The sequence below is a fragment of the Malaclemys terrapin genome, chromosome 7, assembly GCF_027887155.1.
Source record: "Malaclemys terrapin pileata isolate rMalTer1 chromosome 7, rMalTer1.hap1, whole genome shotgun sequence".
Classification (NCBI taxonomy): Eukaryota; Metazoa; Chordata; order Testudines; family Emydidae; genus Malaclemys; species Malaclemys terrapin.
In genome coordinates, this window is record NC_071511.1 from 54,622,827 (window position 1) to 54,637,772 (window position 14,946).

Below are 14,946 nucleotides of genomic sequence, written 5' to 3' on the forward strand. Positions count from 1 at the left end.
AGTTCTGAAAGCACATGAAGGTCTTTCAGCTGTCGGTTCTGGTGGTCTGTCCTTGGAACTGGCTCCTGACTCTGAAATGCAGCGTATATGGTAGCTCCAGCATTTGGTAAATAGGCAGGAGGCATATTTCCAGTTATGCCACTGACATGCTGTGTGACCATGGTCAAATTGTTTAATCTTTTTGTGCCTCAGTTTCAGATAATGGGTAAGTAATTATGCTCTTGCTATTGAGTCTTATTTAATTAATAGCTATCAAATGCTTTATGCTCTAATCAAAGGGACTATATAAATGTATAATATTAAAATACATTTTTTCACACATTTCATTAGGGAAAGGGCTTTAGGATTATTGTTGTGGATTCAGAAGTTTTGTTAATTTTGATGGCAAGGCTCTAAATACTGAATGTACATTATTATTCATGCTTCTTTTCTACCTCATCCGCATTTAAAAAATAATAATTCTCATCTGCACTAGCTGTCAATTTGCATTGTATTCCTAGCACATGTGGTCTGGGTAAACATTTATTATTTCTTGTTTCCTGCTCTGCCTCTCTGCAGAGCCAAACTCTGACATATCAGTTTTTGAATAACCAAATAGAATTCTCAGGAAAGCCCTTTTCCTCCCCCCACCCCCCTGTCACGGAGTGTGGGGGGAGACAAGGCCCTACACCCCCGGCTTCCAGCGATTCACCATGACTCTCAGCCAGCCAGTAAAACAGAAGGTTAATTTAGACGACAGGAACACAGTCCAAGACAGGTCTTGCAGGTACAGACAAACAGGACCCCCTCAGTTAGGTCCATCGGGGGCGGGGGGGGGGGGAAGGGAGGCCAGAGCCTCGTTGGTGGACCAGAGCCCCATCTGGGCTCCTCTCCATCTCCCTAGCCAGCTCCCAACTGCAACTCCCTCCAGTGATCTTATTCAGCCTCCCCCCCCCCCGGCTCCTCCCCCCAGCCTTTGTCCAGTTTCCTGGGCAGAGGTGTCACCTGGCCTCCAACCCCCTTCCTCGGTTCTCATGTTACCTGCTCAGGTATCCTCCCTCAGGGAAAGTCTTCCATCTCCTATGCAGACAGCCCCAGCAAAACTCCCCTGCAACCTTCCCAGGCCAATACTCCCCACTCAGTATTCAAAGAACACATTAAGAACAGTCCCACTTCGTCATAACCCCCAACTAGTGTTATTGCTTCTGTCTGACAATTACCAAAGATCAAACTGCAAGCTTTATGAATTAAACATATATGTGTTTTCCCAAGTCTAACATTATTCCAAAGGAAAAAAACAAATGTGTTTCTCAATAATTCACCTACGTAAATCCAACCCGAAAGTTGCACAGACTTATTTCTAAAGGCGATGAAGGTAAATCAGAAATATTACTACTTTTATTCCAATCTGGTGTCTGAACTCACGAAGCATGGTAGTAGTTTTTCAAATCTTTGTATAAATTACTAGGATATTGTTGTCTGTGTCCAAAGATTTTTAGTTACAGTTGCATTACACAACATCCTACTCTGTTTTTATTATAAATCAACTAAAATTTAAATGACCAAAAAACCTCTATTTTTTTACCCCTTTTTTCCCCTCTAGCTCCTACAGGTCCTGGGTTTGGTGTCCCCCCTAATGGATCTAGCTTTGGTGGTTATCCTCAACCTCCATCTCAAACCTATGTGGGAGGTGGACCAGCACAAATACCAGGTAGGTAATGGGGGTGTGCATGTGCCTGTGTGTGCCATCCTAGTCAGATATCAAAAAAGTCATATACCTAAGAGTTGCACCAAGGAATTCCAGGTTAAGAACCTGAAATTATGCCCTCAGCTCCCTCTGTTGTTCTTAGCTATTGCAATTGGATGCTATGTATGTTCTTATGAAGGACAGACAACTCCTGATGATTTCTAAGACCAATGAATGACTGAGAGGAGAACTCAAATCTAAATAAATACTACATATATCAGAAAAGGCACACTTCCTGTTGCTGTTTATTTTCATATAGTGTTTGGGATGCTGTTGCTTCTTGATCCTGAAGGCCATTGATGAATTGTGAAAACCAGAATGCACTAGTGATCAGTGCCTGTATGGAGACGCTTCTGCATAGCCCTGAGAAATATGTGCAGTGCTCAGCAGCAAGAGTAAATCTCTATGCCCACACTGAACTAAGCACTTGGGAGTAGGGGGAAGTGTAAAGGAGGCGTAGGCAGGTGCTTAAAGGCAACCCAGTGAATGTAAATGATGTGTGTCAAGGACATTTTAAGGATTTTCAGTTGTCAGCTAGGCAGCTATCTTCTTGAATGCGCTTAAGAGTAGCACTTAGAAGAGACTGAGAATGGGGACAGCTATGAGGGCCATCTTAGTTCTTTTAAGATTGCTTCACTAACTTTAACAGTGGTTAAGCCACTGTTAACATAACACAAGTTTGTATGCCCACCTACATACGAAGAATAAAATACACATGTTCCAATGCTTTCTAATGGAAAACCAGATTACTTTGGTCGTATTTTGCTTTAACAATTGTCAGTGTATCACTCTTCATATTTAAGACATTTGTAAGTGATTTAATCTTCACTCTAGTCAGCTGTAGTAATTAGAATATCTTTAATACTGAACTGCTAAGCTCCTTTTGGACACCAGTTGTTCCTTAGCTCTGAGTTTCCTGGCTTTTGTCATAGGGAGCAGGGATTAGAAGGGAGAGATTTCACTAGCTCCCACAGCACTAGTAAAATTGCTTAGTACTCTTGATGCTTTCTTACTAGCGTGTATACTGGAGCCACTCCTGTGGCTTATTTGCTGTTGCTAGTCATTCCCATGGTTTCCACAAGAGCTGCCGTTTGCTGAGTATCATAGGCAACTTCATGTGTGAAAACAGAGATTATGTATGCAAAGTTGATAGATGTGTAAAGTGATGCATTATGAAATAAGATGATACTACAATGTATCTTAACTCTGTATTAAGAAATAACCTTTTTCTTTTGCTTTGTTTTAAAATTTCCTTTAAGTGGGATACCCTGGTGGACAAGTACCTTCCCCAGTGCCTAGTCAGGTATGTATTGTACTACTTTCATAATAAAACTGAGCAGTACATTGCCGTTTTCATGGGGAAAATGACAGTCTGTCTCTTTACAATAGTTCTGGGTGGGTGGGCAGAGAAGGGGAGATGCTGGTAGTAATTCTGCAGACAGTGTTACAGTCTGTTCAGTAATAGCCCTTTATGTATTATGTGCAACATGATACCAGAAGAACTGCTATGAGAGGATACAGTCCTGTATAGTCAAATGCATTGAGTGGATAGGAAACATGTAAGGCAGATTCTCTTTGCAATCCTGAGTATTACTATGTTACCAAATACTGCAGTATGTGTCTAATTCTATTTTTGAATAGCACATGCTTGACTTTCCCTTTGAATTTTGTATAAAGGTCCAATCTTGGTCAGTGTTGCCAGTGACATCACTGCGATGAGGATTTGACTGAAAGTTTTCAAAACGAATGGCTTCTTTTTATTTCCAGTTACAGAATGTTTCAAAATCAGCTATCACATCAGTTACTTGTAAATCAGTTTAACTAATACACTTTTTGGGGAAAGTTTGGCTGGTAGGAGAGGTATAAATTTGTTCTACTTTGTCAAACAGTCTTGGAAAATGGCTAACTTCCCTTCAATGGAAAAACACTTCTTTGTTCATGGTTTTATCGTTTGCGCTGCCAATAGTACAATATAGCACAGCTGGGCAATTGAAATAATTTATAGTGTTACTATTATACACAATGCAGGGGAAGGAAAAAACTTGTACAAAAGACAGTCTGAGATAGAGTCCTGCAGGATCCACTACCATAATAGCAGGGGCGTGTAACATATATTTTGTTGCAGGCAGGATTGGGTGGGCAAAAAAACCAAATTGTGGTAATTTGTGGGAAAATAAAATGCAAGTTTAGCTACACCTGCTGTTTAAGTTGACCTTATTATCGATCACTTAGTTTGAGCCTCTTTTTAAAATTTATTTCTATCAGAAACCTAGTGCTGTGAGCAGTTTTTCCATTAAGTGTTTTCAAAAAGCAATAACAATCCTAACATATACATAATTGGAATGGTATGTTTCAAAATTCTAAAAACAGTACTTAAGCAGTGTTTTTTTAACTTACTTTTTATAATAATTTAAAAAATCTACACCTTTTAAGGTAAAACTGTGGTGCAATTTGCTTTGATGTTCCATGTGATATGCACAACAGCAGTTTGTCATAAATAGAATTTCAGCAATGTGTAAAGCAAGCTTTTCTTTTCTTTTTTAAATAAAGGTTTTAATACTTAAATTGAAGTGAGGGATAGAAGGAGATTTGATGTCTATTATAACAGGAGTTAAACAAATCTTTCCTAAGCCATGTAAAAAAATACTACACCTCTACCCCGATATAATACTGTCTGATATAATGTGAATTCGGATATAACGCGGTAAAGCAGCGCTCCGGGGGACGGGGCTGCTTTACCTCGTTATATCCGAATTCGTGTTACCGCAAGCAGTTCCTCTGGCCCGCCCGTTACTTGCTGCAGCCCTCCCTGGCACCCACCCTGCCCCAGCTCACCTACGCTCCGCCTTCTCCCACGAGCGTGCCACAGCTCCGCTTCTCCTTCCTCCCAAGCTTGCTGTGCCAATCAGCTGTTTGGCATGGCAAGTCTGGGAGGGAGGAGAAGCGGAGCTGTGGCGCGCTCATGGGAGGAGGCGGAGTGGAGGTGAGCTGAGGCAGGGGGGCTGCAGCAAGTAAGGGAGGGCGCAGAGGAACTGTTCCTCACTCCAGCTCATCTCCGCCTCCTCCCCTGAGTGCGCCGCCGCAGCCCCGCTTCTCCCCCCCCCCCTTTCCAGGCTTGCCGGGCCAAACAGCTGATTGGCGAGGCAAGCCTGGAAGGTGGCGGGGGGGGAGAAGTGGAGCGGCGGTGGCGCGCTCAGGGAGGAGGCGGAGGCAGAGCGGAGGTGAGCTGGGGCAGGGAGCGGTTCCTCTCCCTACCCTGATATAATGCGGCCTGACCTATAACACGGTGAGATTTTTTGGCTCCCGAGGACCGCGTTATATCGGGGTAGAGGGGTGTGTGTATGTGTGTGTGTGTAATAGGCACCCAAATAATCTCCAAGCCAGATCTTGACAGTAGCTGGCTTTTTGCATTGGTACTAAGTGTCACTGATTAGTGAGTGGGCCATATCTGCCATCCTGGAGGAATGTATGACTTTGAAACCAGAAGTGGCTTTATGCCTTTAGCAAGTGACTACAATCAAACCCATGCTTTAATGCAATTTTAAAAACCTCTTTTCTAGTTCTTCTTATTTATTTGTACCAAGACCAAAGGTGTACGTGGTGTCTCGCAGAACAGATTGTTAGATAAAGTACCCACCCCGAAGAATTTACAAACTAGATTATAAACATGACACAATAAATGAGAATGAGGGGAATGCGGCAGCGTGGTTGGACATGGTTACATACATAAGATTATTCAGACAACTGGCTCATAGGTTATATGGTAATATATAGAACAGAAAAACAAAGCATTGGTAATTTAATGACCAGATTTATAATCTGACTGTAAATTCTGCACCATGCTAATATTTAATGAAGCTCTGAACAGAAGAAGAAGAAACCCTTATGGACATCTAGTTTGACCTGTGTAACACCGGATACAGAATTTCATCCATTAATTCCTGCATCAAGCCCATAGTTTGTGGTAGAGCTAGAACATAATTAGAAAGACATCCAATATAGATTTAAAGACTTCAGGTGATGGAAACCATTACATCCCTTGGTAAGCTGTTCCAGTGATTAAGTACCTTAATTTAGAAATCTGCACTTTTGTCTCACTTTAATTTCTCTAGTTTCAGTTTCCCGGCATTGATTCTTGTTATGCCTTTACTAGAGTAGAGTCCTCTTCTATCAGAATCTTTTCCCCATATAGGTACTTATGAGGTGATTCAATCACCTCATAACTTTCTCTTTGAGAAGCTAAATAGATGGAGCTTCATAAGTCTTTTATTGTAAGGCACATTATCCAGACCTCTAATTCTAGTCGCTCTTTTCTGAATCCTTTTCAGGTTTTCAACAGCCTTTGAAAATAAATCAAACAAAAGTTTAGGAGTTACATAATAATTAATTTTTAACTGCATATGAGGCTTTCCTCTTTCCCCGAGAATTTAGAGTAAACTATCAAATCCTACTGATAAGAACAGAATTTTAAATAATTATTTGGAAAAACATTCTTTAAAAATCTGATTAATTGAACTTGTGTGCATGAAAAAACCCACCATAAAACTGGTTGCTGCCTTTTGACACAATAAGTATTTATTTCCAAGTCCGCACATTTTTGTACTGAAACATCTGGATCATCATTTTGTTAAAAGGTGGATTGGAGCATAATGCAAAGTAAATGATGTAAGCAGCATGGTGTCTCAAAACATACTTTTTAGTACCATGAGAATAATACATAAAATATTTCTTCATTAATCTGTGCCTCAAGGGAGTATGGAAAATAACATGAAACACACTAATTGAAAATACACCCAGACTAGAATAGGGAGGACAGTGGAATATAGTTATGCCACTAAAGGTATTGCTTCACAATAATTTCCCTTTGATTTTTCACTTACCATACAACACTTACTTTTAGTTTGGAAACTTTTTTAAGATGCTGCAAAATGATGGTTTACTTTGGATGCACCCACACTTTAATATTAGACTCAGCCAGATGTGTCGATCATTTTATATATGTGTTTATAGTTTGGGGGTTATAGGCTCTCTGACTTTATTTTTAAGGCCATAGATGTTTGTTTAGATGACGTTCCTTATACATGCAAACTGGCAACATTAGGGTGACCAGACGTCCCGATATTTAGTTGTTTGTCCCACATCCCGACTGATGTATGGTCGGGATGCCATTTGTCCCGATAGTTTGCACTCTTTTTTTTTTTATTTCCTTCGGCTGCAGGCCCCCCCCCATGTGTCCCGATATTTTGTTCTTGTCATCTGGTCACCATAGGCAACATACTATTCTAACTGCAGATTTAAAAAGATTAAGAAAGATTAAGGCCAGAAGTATGTCAAAGCAAGTACAGATAATGCAATTCTTGATTCCTTTGTAAAGACATTATCTTGCATAAAGTCTGGGGGTAGGGGTGTGAAAGTTACTCGCCCCAAGCCAGAGGCTAGCTGCAGGGCTGTAGCTCTGCTCTCTTGGGGCCAATATTCAGGCCTATAGCCTAGAGGAAGGATCACTGCACCCTATGCAGAGATTCCCAGTCCCTGGATCCATGTAAGTATAGATCCAGTGGACACTGTCCTTATCACCAAAATCAAAGCAGGTGTGGAGTGTTCTCTCTTGGCATGCATAGGATATGGAGACTCCATCTCTCTTCCCCCCTTCACTATGCAGTCATGTCACGTCTGTTTTTCCACACTCAAACCCCCATATGGGGGCAAAGAGGGCCTTTGCCAGCAAGTGAAGTTCACCCATTTTGTTTTAGCTGCTTGATTACATAAGTTTCTAAGGATACTCAGTTGACTACTGTATACATTAAAAACTGCCTGCTTATTTAAGAGACCTGTGTATGGTAGTTGTGCACCAGAGACAGTAACAATTAAGCTGGTTTCCTTTGGATTGTTTTTATTACAAGTGCCATATAAACACATTGCTTAGTAAATCCCACAAATAGATACTGTGGCACCTTAGAGACTAACAAATTTATTTGAGCATTAGCTTTCATGGGCTACAGCCCACTTCTTTGGATGCATAGAATGGAACATATATTGAGGATATATATATATACACATACAGAGAGCATGAAAAGGTGGGAGTTGTCTTACCAACTCTGAGAGGCCAATTAAGTAAGAGAATAAAACTTCTGAAGTGATAATCAAGATAGCCCAGTACAGACAGTTTGATAAGAAGTGTGAGAATATTTACATGGGGAGATAGATTCAATGTTTGTAATGGCTCAGCCATTCCCAGTCTCTATTCAAGCCTAAGTTTTTCATTGGCGTCTGTTATTGAGCCATTACAAACATTGAATCTATGTCCCCATGTAAATATTCTCACGCTTCTTATCAAACTGTCTGTACTGGGCTATCTTGATTATCACTTCAAAAGTTTTTTTCTCTTACTTAATTGGCCTCTCTGAGTTGGTAAGACAACTCCCACCTTTTCATGCTCTCTGTATGTGTAAATATATCTCCTCAATATACAAATGATTGCACCAATTCCACTGCATCTTTGCACCACTATGCTCACATGGCTGGGGAATGCACAAGGTATTTGCCCTCATCAAAGGAAGATCATGGCTTCTTGCAGACTACTCCACTACCTCTGTGGAGAAAGAAGTGGTTCAGGACTATTTAGAAAAGCTGGACGAGCACATGCATCTGAGGTGCTAAAGGAGTTGGCGGATGTGATTGCACAGCCATTAGCCATTATCTCTGAAAACTCATGGTGATCGGGGGAGGTCCCGGATGACTGAAAAAAGGCTAATGTAGTGCCCAGCTTTAAAAAAGGGAAGAAAGAGGAACCGGGGAACTACAGGCCAGTCAGCCTCACCTCAGTCCCTGGAAAAATCATGGAGCAGGTCCCCAAGGAATCAATTCTGAAGCACTTAGAGGAGAGGAAAATGATCAGGAACAGTCAGCATGGATTCACCAAGGGCAAGTCATGCCTGACTAACCTAATTGCCTTCTATGACGAGATAACTGGCTCTGTGGATATGGGGAATGTAGTGGATGTGTTATTCCTTGACTTTAAGCTTTTAATACAGTCTCCCACAGTATTCTTGCCGGCAAGTTAAAGAAGTATGGGCTGGATGAGCGGACTATAAGGTGGATAGAAACCTGGCTAGATCGTTGGGCTCAACGGGTAGTGATCAATGGCTCCATGTTGGCAGTCGGTATCAAGCGGAGTGCCCCAAGGGTCAGTCCTGGGGCTGGTTTTGTTGAATACCTTTATTAATGATCTGGAGGATGGCGTGGACTGCTCCCTCAGCAAGTTTGCAGATGACGCTAAACTGGGAGGAGTGGTAGATACGCTGGAGGGTAGGGATAGGATACAGAGGGACCTAGACAAATTAGAGGATTGGGTCAAAAGAAATCTGATGAGGTCCAACAAGGACAAGTGCAGAGTCCTGCACTTAGGACAGAAGAATCCCATGCACTGCTACAGACTAGGGACCGAATGGTTAGGCAGCAGTTCTGCAGAAAAGGACCTAGGGGTTACAGTGGACGAGAAGCTGGATATGAGTCAACAGTGTGCCCTTGTTGCCAAGAAGGCTAACGGCATTTTGGGCTGTATAAGTAGGGACATTGCCAGCAGATCAAGAGATGTGATCATTCCCCTCTATTCGACATTGGTGAGGCCTCATCTGGAATACTTTGTCCAGTTTTGGGTCCCACATTACGAGAAGGATGTGGAAGAATTGCAAAGAGTCCAGCAGAGGGCAACAAAAATGATTAGGGGGCTGGAGCAAATGCCTTATGAGGAGAGGCTGAGGGAACTGGGATTGTTTAGTCTGCAGAAGAGAAGAATGAGGTGGGATTTGATAGCTGCTTTCAACTACCTGAAAGGGGGTTCCAAAGAGGATGGATCTAGACTGTTCTCAGTGGTACCAGATGACAGAACAAGGAGTAATGGTCTCAAGTTGCAGTGGGGGAGGTTTAGGTTGGATATTAGGAAAAACTTTTTCACTAGGAGGGTGGTGGGCACTGGAATAGGTTACCTAGGGAGGTGGTGGAATCTCCTTCCTTAGAGGTTTTTAAGGTCAGGCTGGACAAAACCCTGGCTGGGATGATTTAGTTGGAGATTGGTCCTGCTTTGAGAAGGGGGTAGGACTAGATGACCTCCTGAGGTCCCTTCCAACCCTGATATTCTATGATTACAATTTACTGTAAAAGTGTGAAGCTTCCTGATAAAATGTCCAACTCCTTTCAAAAATACTGACTATACAATACACTAACTTTGTATTCTTTGAAATAGAGGCTATTTATGATAAATGGTGCCAGGTAACGATCAAGACACCTAGTGATCCATGCTAGTAAAGAACCCAAGTCCACCTATAGGATTGGTTTGCTCTTTACATTTTACATGCAGTACTAAGGAAACTGCAAGGGTTTCTATGGTGTTACTGCCAATGTACCTTAGCTGTTATAACGGAATGACCTCAGCATATATAGCCCTGCATGCATGCTACCTGAAAATATACATGGGCATCTGTTTCGGTTACATGGAACAGTGCCCTACTATAAAACAGTATCTGTTTGTTTCAGAGTAACAGCCGTGTTAGTCTGTATCCTCAAAAAGAACAGGAGTACTTGTGGCACCTTAGATCTTGTGCAGGGGCAGCATGTGCGGGGACTGCACAGCATGGAGCACAGCTCTGTTTGGACTACCAGTGTGCTTTGGGACAGATTGGAGTGGGCCAGGGAAGGACTGGAACAGGGGTAGTGGCAGGGCCGGCTCTAGGTTTTTTGCCGCCCCAAGCAAAAAAATTTTTGGCTGCCCTCGGTCCCAGCCCTGGGCTCCTCGCCACACCCCCTGCCACCCCAGCCCTGGGCTCTCAACCCCCCACCCGCACCCCCTACCCTCCCCCCCACCATTGCCCCCACACACACACCTCCTGCCGCCCTAGCCCTGGGCTTCCCCACCACCACCACCTGCACCCTCCTTCGGCCGCAGCCCTGGGTCACTGGTAACTCGCTCCCAGGGCAGATCATTCAGCAGGAATTTTAGGTGTGCACAGAACACAGACAGGATTGGTTCCCATATGGTTACAGAACTGCAGTAAAGTGGAACAATTTTCAGCTTGTGTGATTGGAAGATATCTGGATGCATATTATAAGACTGTCCTACATAAATGAGGAAAAGTTGAAGTGCCTTTATTATTCTTTTGTTCCACTCTTTCTTTCTAAATTTGCCAATGCAATATCACTGACTTCCTTTTAAACAAACAAACAAACAAACAAAAAAGGCAATGGCTGTTGAAAATAGCAATTCCAGTCCTAATAACCACTGGGAAGCATTTCTTGCTCAATTTTATCCTACTTTTTCTATAGCAAGTTACAGTGGATCAGTATATTTGATTTGGGAGAAATGAAGTAACAGCCGCCCAAACTGAGCTTGAGCACTCCTTAATTTTGAGGTGTTCAAATCTGGAAGGCAGGTGCAGGGGGAGTGGAGGGGGGCTGTGGCTCCGCAGAGGAGCACAGTAGCATGTATGCAGCATGGTCTGAGTGGCACGGTAAGGGGGCTGGGGGGTTGGAGAAGGGGTAGGGGATTCTGGGGGGGCAGTCAAGGGACAGGGAGCAGGGGTGTTGGATAGGGCGGAGGTTCGGGGAGGCAGGGAGAAGGGGGGGTTAGATGGGTCAGGGTTTGGGGGTTTGTCAGGGGACAGGCAGAAGTTGGATAGGCATGGGAGTCCCAGGGGTTAGTCAGGGGACAGGTAGGGGGTGGGGTCCTAGGGGAGAAGTTGCGGGGGTCTCAGGAGGGGCAGCTGGGGACAAGGAGAAGGGAGGCTTAGATAGGGGGTGGGGTCCCAGGAGGGGGGCAATCAGGGGACAAGGATCAGTGGGGCTTAGATAGGGGGTGGAGTCCTGGGGGGCAGTTGGGGCAGGGGTCCAGGGAGGGGGTGATCAGGGGACAGGGAGCCGGGGGGGGGGGTTGGATGGGTTGGGGTTTCTGTGGGGGGTAGTCGGAGGGGGTGGATGGTGCCGGGGGGCTACCCTCCCTCCCCGTGGAGTGTCCTATTTTTTAAATGTTAAAATATGGTATCCCTACCTTCACAGTGCAGCTCTCCAGTCAAAGCAGGCTGCAGCATGAGGTCTCAGCTTCCTCACTCACTCCCCCTCTTTCCTGGTGGTAGTGGCCAAGGGAATGCTGGGAAATGTAGTTCTTTCCCTGCTCCAGGGCTGGCTCTATAGGCAGGGAGCTAACCAAGGAACTACAGCTCCCAGGGTCCCCTGTTGGTTCTCAGCTTCCATGCTGGATCCCTGCCGCCCCTGCAAATGGGCTGCCCCAAGCACGTGCTTGCTTTGCTGGTGCCTAGAGCCGCCCCTGGCTCTGAGAGGAGGATTCCTTTCTATCAAGCCCCTGCAGAATCCCCAGTACACAGGCCAGCTACTTAGGCGCTGTACTTGTGAAAGTATCTGCCCTCCGGTGGCTTGCTTTTGGAAACTCTCTCTATGCAAAAAGGAGAGTCTTCTTTAACCCTCACAGCAGCTTTCTTCAGTATTCTGCATGTGGTCTGTTTGGAAAGCCCACTGATTTCAGTGAAAATGCTACATCCAGAATGCTCCCTAGAGATCAGCAACATGTATTGGAAAGAACAGTTCTGTCCTAAAGGGTCACTGAGTTTGCGTCCAGAATATATCCTCAGCAACGCAACTGCGCAAAACAGTATTAATTTGGCATTAGTGGATCAAAACTGTTCATTGCGCTAAAATGCCTTCCTAACTCTGGTAAGAGGTTTTTCCTCTCCCAAGAAGTGTGTGGTAAAACTTACAAGTTCCTTTCATCTCTCTCTGAAATATTAACTGTAAAGTTTAACACTACATTAAATTAGTACTTTGCATTGTGTAAATTGGCTGGTAATGCATAACTCGTTCATTCTTAGCCTGCAGCAATGACTCAAAGTACCCAGGGCACAATTCGAGCTGCGCCCAACTTTGATGCTGGGAGGGATGCAGAAATACTGCGCAAGGCTATGAAGGGATTTGGTAAGACAAGATCTTTATTTAGTGATTACTACAGAGTTTATGTTTATTAGCCAAAAAGTTAAAGACATTTTTCTTTTCTTCTGATTGCATAGATCTTGGGTAAAAAGTTTTCAGACTCCTAATTCTCAGCTGGTGCTTTTGAAAACTGTACCCTTTAAGCATATATATTGGCCAACATTTTTTATTTTAATATATGTATGTATAAAAATATGCACTGTATTTGTTAAAACTCTAAAATTGTAAAATGAACAGTTTTGGAGGAGTATGTTTATATTTCTTGTAAAAAATTGCCTTTTTATTTCCTAGGAACGGATGAGCAAGCTATCATTAATGTTGTGTCCAATCGCTCCAGCGATCAAAGGCAAAAAATCAAGGCAGCTTTCAAGACTATGTATGGCAAGGTATGTTCATTGGTTACTCTTCTAACCAATAAACAAATTGCAAGTGATACAGTAACACTAGCAAACTTGGTTGTCTGTAATGGTATTTTAGTCCCAGGTAGAGTGCACCTGATTTTTGTTTTTAAAATTTCTGTGTACACTTAGCTACATTCCTTGTTTTACCAGTAGCTCCGGGAACTTCAGTACAGCCCTGACAATTGGCGGGATTTCTTCAAGCAGTGTTTTTCCATGACCAAACATTAAGTTTCCTTTATTTTTATTAATTATTTGAAGGGCAGAACATAATGAAATTCAAACTATACCTAGGTGGAAGACATCAGAAATACTTTGGCAGGTAATATTAACATATGGGATGGGATCTTGATTAATTGGAAAGACACTCTGAAACCAAGGATACAAAATTCAACAAGAATCAATGTAAAGTGTTCAATGAAAGACAAACTATTTACATGCAGTTAGAGAGACTGGGGTCTAAACCCTAAAGTCCTTACTCAGGCAAAACTGCTATTGAAGTACATAGAGTTTTGCCAGAAATACAAACTTCAGGAATTGACCATGGAGGATAACCTACTATAGGTGGAACAGGATCTGAGTTATACACTGTAATTTATGGTACACCTCTACCCCGATATAACACTGTCCTCGGGAGCCAAAAAATCTTACTGCGTTATAGGTGAAACCGCGTTATATCAAACTTGCTTTGATCCACCGGAGTGCGCAGCCCTGCCCCCCCGGAGCGCTGCTTTACTGCATTATATCCGAATTCGTGTTTTATCGGGTCGCGTTATATCGGGGTAAAGGCGTATAAGCAAACTCCGTAAAACTGTTACACTCAAACAAGTGTTAGACTATGTTCATTTCAACTTTAATATGAGTACATATGAATTACTTCACTTGGTTTACTCATATTAAAGTTGAAACAAACATAGTCTACACTCTAAGCAGCACTGAGTAAGCCTCATTAGAGAACTATGGTTAGATTTAGATAACATATTTTAAAAGAAAATTTGAGCTCTGAGGACAGGAAATAAAATAATAAAACATTTAGTTTGTGACTAACCTTTGCACTGTGTCCTGATTATAAGACCAGTCTGATACAGTTGTGGTAGTGCACCTTGTCACTGAACAAGTGGTAAATATGCATTATCTATATAGTAAACTCTGTTCTCTCCATTTTGCACACTCCTGGCAGCTAATTTGTTCGTCATGACCCATCTTCTTTCAGTTCCAAGAAACAGGGTGCAAAGTTTCCATATCTGCTTTGGTGGAGTTGGCCCTTTCTGGTGATCAAAAAAGTTTAGACATTCTTGCCACTTTCTGTGATTTTTGCACCCAAAAAAGGAAGTGTGGGGCTTGAAATGAGGAATTCAACAGGAGTCTGCTGAGAACTCACTTAGCTACCGTGGAAGTGTGGGGCTTGAAATGAGGAATTCTTCAGGAGTCTGCTGAGAACTCACTTAGCTACCGTGCTGCATCTCATGACACTTAACTCCATAATATTATTTTAGTGATAGTGTCTCAGGGGAAAGATGAGAACAAAAGCTTTGGGGGATGGCGGGGAAAAAGAAACCACCCTGGAAATTTTGAAAAGAGTTTAGATCCTAAAAATGGGCAAATATTGTAACTGCTAAAATATTACCTTCATGCCAATGTCTCTCAGGAAAATCTAGCTAGAAATATTATTGCTTGAAATATTTGTAATTTAAAAATAGGGCAAGAATATCCATGTTAGATCTATAAAAATGTTCCTTTTAAATAACTTCTGTGCTCTGGCAGTGCCTAGAAGCCACAACCAAGACTGAAACCCTGTTGTGCCTAGGTCCTGTAGCTACACCAAGT

General features: G+C 42.8%; 2 protein-coding genes across 4 annotated transcripts in view; one reads left to right on the forward strand and one right to left on the reverse strand.

Annotated features, from left to right (window-relative positions):
• The window catches only part of ANXA7 (annexin A7), a 57,714-nt gene that overhangs the window by 27,852 nt on the left and 14,916 nt on the right, over positions 1-14,946 (forward strand). For both annotated transcript variants that reach the window (XM_054033799.1, XM_054033800.1), the window contains 4 exons: positions 1,583-1,690; positions 2,986-3,029; positions 12,604-12,706; positions 13,013-13,107. In XM_054033799.1, coding sequence (XP_053889774.1) covers positions 1,583-1,690; positions 2,986-3,029; positions 12,604-12,706; positions 13,013-13,107 — 350 coding nt within the window. The remainder of the gene's footprint in view (positions 1-1,582; positions 1,691-2,985; positions 3,030-12,603; positions 12,707-13,012; positions 13,108-14,946) is intronic.
• Positions 1-14,946, reverse strand: part of PPP3CB (protein phosphatase 3 catalytic subunit beta) — a 133,071-nt gene that overhangs the window by 12,181 nt on the left and 105,944 nt on the right. Inside the window, exon 15 of one of the 2 annotated variants that reach the window (XR_008445607.1) lies at positions 5,119-6,066. The exons of the other annotated variant lie outside the window; for it this stretch is intronic. The gene's annotated coding sequence lies outside the window, so the exon portion shown is untranslated. Of the gene's footprint in view, positions 1-5,118; positions 6,067-14,946 lie in introns of those variants that run through there. 2 annotated transcript variants of the gene reach the window in all.